The following is a 5532-nucleotide window of genomic DNA, read 5'->3' as shown; positions in this document are numbered from 1 at the left end:
AATGTTTGCCACAGTTAACCTGAGGGTGTGAGATCAACACTGGCTCTGATTATTGACTGTGGGGCTTCTGAACTAGTTGGAACTGAGTCATTGAGCTGATGGTTGGAAGGGGTGAGTCAAATAGACACTCTGGAAGGATTCCTGTGGATATAGATGCCTATGACTTTCTATAACACCACCTTTTATAATACCAGTAGTGTCACTGAGCCTTTTTTTTTTTTTTTACCTGATCTGAGATGGAAGGGAAATTCAGATCTCCAAAGCTGAAACATGCGTATAACCTCTTGCAGTGCCTTTAGGTCATAATTTCATAAGTGCACATGTGAGTCATGTGACTGAATTCTTCTTTTTACCATGTAGGTGTATTCAGTATGCAAGTTCACCTTTTCCAAGATCCCTACACCATATACCACCTCCAAAAGGGTAAGGAAATAGATTTTTTTTTCCCTGTATATTTCATTGAATAATAGACTGTGGTCCTGCCAAATTCTAGATACTGGGAAAGGACACTTCTGCGTGTGCTTTTCATAAACGTTTGTATTCTTCCTGCAAGAAGAACTCTTGACAGCCACTAATTTCACCTAGATTTAACAGGAATGTATTGTGCATCCTTTACTTCAGTTAAACCAGGACTGCACTACAAGTTTCCCTACTACCAGACAACCACATTTGCAAAAAGTCCTTTGTAGGTGTAGCTTATGTCATCTGGGGAGGTGCTTTTTTCCCAAATGAGACTACTCCTTTTGCCACTATAAGCTGCATCTGCATTATGGCATGTTGCTGTTACAGCTACAATGAAAAATCCTTTATGCTGCTTATTGTGATGCTCTGTTTAAATGCCCTGCAGTGATCAGAACTGTTTTGTGACAGAACTAGCTTATCAGAGCCCAGCAAGAGGGAGTTCCTTTATTCCTCATCTCTGGAGACCAACAATACCAGTAATAAAGGACTGCTAGCTTTACGGAGGTAGTCTTTGGTATTAAACAGCATTAAAAACCAAATGTTATCTAGGTACTCAAGATCCAAAAAACGAAAACATGCCATGTAAGCTCAAATTTTTTCCTACCTGGTATTTAGGATTAACAGCCCACATTTAACATTAAATGATAGATAATGACTCCTAACTAGATGACAGTCTGAAGAAGTTAGAAGCTCTTTATTCTACTGTTTCTATATTGTGGAATGTGTTTAATAGCTTAGGCCTAACCATCTCTTAGACTTAAATCAGTCCTGCATTTGGTTAAATCAGCTCTAAATCTGACCTAACAGACATCCTTAGGGTTCACTAGATACTATCCATAGATAAGTTAAGATTCCTGCTAACATATGTGATAGGAGTGTCTTTCTTTAACAACTGTTGGAGATTAATATTTTCCAATTAGTATGAAGCAAAGATGCATTTTTTAAATTTGTCATACATTTAATTTTGCATTAACAAAATGGTATAATTGCAAGAAAAAGCAGCTGCTTATAACTGGTTTTAAACAGTCTTGAGTCTCAGCACTAAGCTGGTGAGAGTGATTTGGCAAATCTTGAGAGGATAAACCTCTCTCTTAATGACCAGCAGGAGAAATGCTCCAACAGATGGTGTTTTCCTTGAGATCTGAGCAACACTCTTTTACTGCTGGTATTTGTCCTCTTGAAATGCGGTAGCATCTTCATACTCCATTCCATCCTCCCTTTCTCCCATCTCCCCTGTGCCCTTGGGGTGTGTGCGTGGATTGCTGATCCTTGGTTATTGTGAATACAGAATGACAGTTTATATTATGTTTGAGGGAGGAGGCCTTTTTAAAAGGCAAAAATACTAAGATGGTGCTGTTCTATTCTCTGTATTCCACCACAATAAGTATTGCAGAATGATTAATGAGCTAAACTTTGGCTCCTTCTTTATCAAATATCAAACTTAAGATTACCAGACGGCAAATTATCTAGTAGTAGCTCCATAATATAATCAAAGGGAAAAGATGGTTACTGAATTATTAATACAAATAAGGGTCCCTTGGCTTTGATCTAAATAAGCAGAGGATCACATTAAAAAGTGACTACAAAAATAGTCTCTAAATGTGCTCCTCTGAATACTACAGAAAAAAATTCTGACCTTCGTTGGAGTAAATCAAGAGAAACTGAGGTCAGTAGAGAAACAGCTTTTCACACCAAAGAAGAAAATCCAGGACCTCATTTTGGCTTAATTTTACCCCTCCCCCCAAAAAAACAAACAAACAAACAAAACAACCAACAACCCCAAACTGTCTAATTATACTATGGCTTTGTGTTTTGTTTGCTATAGGTTAATGGGCAGTGGAAAGGTCATAATGCTGGAGGATGTGGGAATTTCAGAGATTCCTATAAAAACAACCCCATTTATCAGTTTCAGCTGGAGAAGACTGGGCCATTACTAATTGAACTAAGAGGACCAAGGTTTGTGAAAAATAAACAAGGGTTGCAAGTCTTTGCTCTAAATAAACAAAAGATCACATTTAAAAAGTCAAAGTAGGATTCAGAAATAGTCTCTAAATGTGATCCTCTGAATGCTACAGAAAACTTGTGAATGCTTGAGCAGGGTGGAATAGAGTTGCACTTAAGTGCCTGCGTACCCCTAAAGATATGGACAAATACACTTTTTAGCTCCTTTTAAAACAGGAGGGGAAGCAGGAGCTGCCACTTTGGAGTACGTCATCTGTTAGATCTGTGAGACCCAGTACTGATACAAGTTTTAACCAAACCTTATTTTGACCCTGAATGAGCAAAGTTAAAGTTGCTGTGATTTTGCTAGTTTTATTGCTATAGAGTCAGGCAGACATAACAGCTGCATCCTAATGGCTTAGATGAATATTCTTTGATTAGCAATACAGCTGTATGTGCCCTCATATACTTAGTAGATGGAATAGGACCTGGCCTAACAGAGCTTTGTTAAATCTCCTCTGGGGAAATGGGAAGCTGCTTGGAAAAAAGATCAAGAAAAGGAGGAAATTATTTCTGATGGAAATGTTTCAGGTTCACTTTAACAGGTTAAGCAGGCATCTTGGTTTCAATATCAGAAGATCTTCTCTGATAGGTGGGAAGAGTAAGTAGAAACCCTTTTTCCTGTAGTCCATTATATCAAGGTCAGACCCCTATTGAGTCCTGAACAGCAGGAAAAATGCAAGGAGCCCTCCTCCCCTCCTATAAGCGTGTCTCCTTCACCTGTGAAGTGGAGCTAGCTTGGCTTATCCCTGGTCTCTGAAACTGTAACAGTGTATGGGCCACCCTGCTGCTTGCCTATGGATAGTGCCACTCCCTTCCATTACACAGCTGCACCTGCCTGAGTACAGCTGTGCTCTCAATTAGGCTAGAGCAGTGATTCCAAGCCAGGGTCTCACTGTTAAGGGTACAAATACCTATACCTGCTTCACAAAAGAAGATCAAGAGATTTCAAGTAGAGATCCAGAGAGACAAACTTTCTAAGCCCTGTTGTGGTCTTTGTTTCATAGTTGGTAGGGTTGGAAGGGACCTAAGCAGATCATCAAGTCCAACCCCCTGCCATGGGTAGGAAAGGATGTTGGGGTCAAACGACCCTGGCTAGGTGATTGTCTAGCCTCCTTTTGAGTTCTTTGCAACAGAAGAATGACTCATTATTTTTGTACAGTTAAAAAAAAAAAAAAGAGTGGAAGCTAAAGGTTAGCATTTTCTGAGGGGTGCTGTGAGACTAGCAAGGTGTGGGGAGCCTTAAGTCTAAAAAGGTTGAGAACCACTGAGCTATAGGGGCAGATGTATCAGTGCCAGCTACGGACCATCTTTCATCCTAAACATTCCCAAAGTCCAGGCAGCATTCAAATAAGTCTGTAGTGGAAATTCACTGGGGTGAACTGGGGCAGCTGTTTTACACAAGTGGTGATGCTTATTGGTCCTTAAGGGCTCATAGAATAGGTTGTAGGATTGAAGAGGGAATTTAAGGTAAAATATAATTAAGTTAAAATGTAACCAGTAAGGCTGTAAAGACTGGAGCTGAAGTGGCATGTAGAAGGGCTTCTGTTTAAGTCACAGCTTATCTGGATGTCTGCTCCTGGTCAGTGGGAGAGAATTTGCTCAGTTATGAGCAGCAAACCCCCTGCAGAGATCACTTTTACACTTCCTCAGTAAAGTTCCTGGCTGAGAGTAGAGGATTACTGAGCAGCAGGCCAACAGCTATATGTTCCTGTTCACAAAGCTGTGAGAAGCCATGTTAAGTGGAAGCACTTACCCCCTGGGAGCACTGTGAACAACTCTTGCTGCTGTCCAGACATGAGGAACTGTGGAGATTGTTTCATGGAAAAGACCAGGTTACTTAGCAGTTGCTGCCGAAGCAATAAGTTGACACTCCTTTCTCAGCACTTCCTGATTTGGGGAGGACTTGATTCCTAGTAGGTCACAGGGCTGTGGTACATGTCACCCTCTTAAGCTTTGCGAGGCCAGGTTGTCCTCAATTTCCCTGACATAACTTGAGACCCTACTGGTCGGGTAAATTTGGACGTCTCTGCCATTCAGCACAGGCACTGAGGTAGGTAACCACAGGCCTTACCACTTACGCTTCTGGACTTGTACTGCCTAGTAGGCAGCTCCCACACATTATGGTGCTTGGATTAAAATCTTGTCACAAATTTTTGCAGCTAAATTCATGCCTTGGTAAGCTTCTGAAGAAGTAATTGATGATATTAGTGGGACTGACTAGCAGAAATTTTTTGTGATCTAGTTTACAGGTGTTTTGTAATCGGGTCACAGCTTATTTGATGCACAACTCTTCAACCTAGCAGGATTAGTGTCCCCTTTCTTCGAGTTGCAATGATATGTATATATATATGTATGGTCTCTGTCTTTATTTGTAGACAATACAGCGTTGGGTTTGAACTTATCACAGTCTCTACAGTAGGAGATCCTGGTCCCTTTAGCTTTCAGAAAAAGAACAGTGGTGATTACAGGTAATACCTTGCTTGATTTAAATGCAGTATTCTTTCCTTTCAACAAGGATATGCGATTAAACTTGAACTTTCTTTCATTATAGATGCGGCTTTTGCTACTTGGAAGTGGAAAATGTACCTCCTGGGGTTTATAATATCGTTCCAAGCACCTTTCTGCCTCAACAGGAAGGTCCTTTCTTCTTGGACTTTAATAGCATTTCCCCTCTTAAGGTATCACAGCTCCAGTGACATGGCATATTACACTGCTGTCTAGGGAGACAGTCAAGATTTTACAGCTATGCCACATCCAGAGAACATGGGAAGAACCCACATATAATTTGCATAAAAGGGAACTGCAGTCTACCTGAAGAAGCCCTAGCCAAAGGCACAGGGCAGTCTGCTTTATTTAACTGCAAACAGGCAGTTTACTTACGACTTTTTGTAGTGCTGGCATCAAAGAAAAAATGCTTCAGATTTTGACTGAAGGTATATTGAATGTGTGAATATGGTTGAAAATAGATCTTTTGATTGTGTATGAAAATGAATCAGCAGACCTTAATTTACTGCATTTTTGTTTTAAATTGAAACTTGGTTCTTCTCTCTCCACTACTTCATCAAG

General features: G+C 40.4%; 1 protein-coding gene across 2 annotated transcripts in view; it reads left to right on the top strand.

Moving 5' to 3' along the window:
- CAPN7 (calpain 7) overlaps nucleotides 1–5498 on the top strand; it is a 36771-nt gene extending 31273 nt beyond the window's left edge. For both annotated transcript variants that reach the window (XM_019536682.1, XM_019536690.1), the window contains 4 exons: nucleotides 361–423; nucleotides 2288–2418; nucleotides 4842–4934; nucleotides 5018–5498. In XM_019536682.1, the coding sequence (XP_019392227.1) occupies nucleotides 361–423; nucleotides 2288–2418; nucleotides 4842–4934; nucleotides 5018–5162 (432 nt within the window). In that variant the 3' untranslated portion in view covers nucleotides 5163–5498. The remainder of the gene's footprint in view (nucleotides 1–360; nucleotides 424–2287; nucleotides 2419–4841; nucleotides 4935–5017) is intronic.
- Nucleotides 5499–5532: the final 34 nt, after the last annotated feature.

Source organism: Crocodylus porosus, unplaced genomic scaffold, assembly GCF_001723895.1.
Source record: "Crocodylus porosus isolate Cpor-Errol unplaced genomic scaffold, CroPor_comp1, whole genome shotgun sequence".
In the NCBI taxonomy this organism is placed as follows: Eukaryota; Metazoa; Chordata; order Crocodylia; family Crocodylidae; genus Crocodylus; species Crocodylus porosus.
The sequence above is the reverse complement of the archived record's forward strand: the minus strand, read 5'-3'. Positions and strand labels throughout refer to the sequence as shown.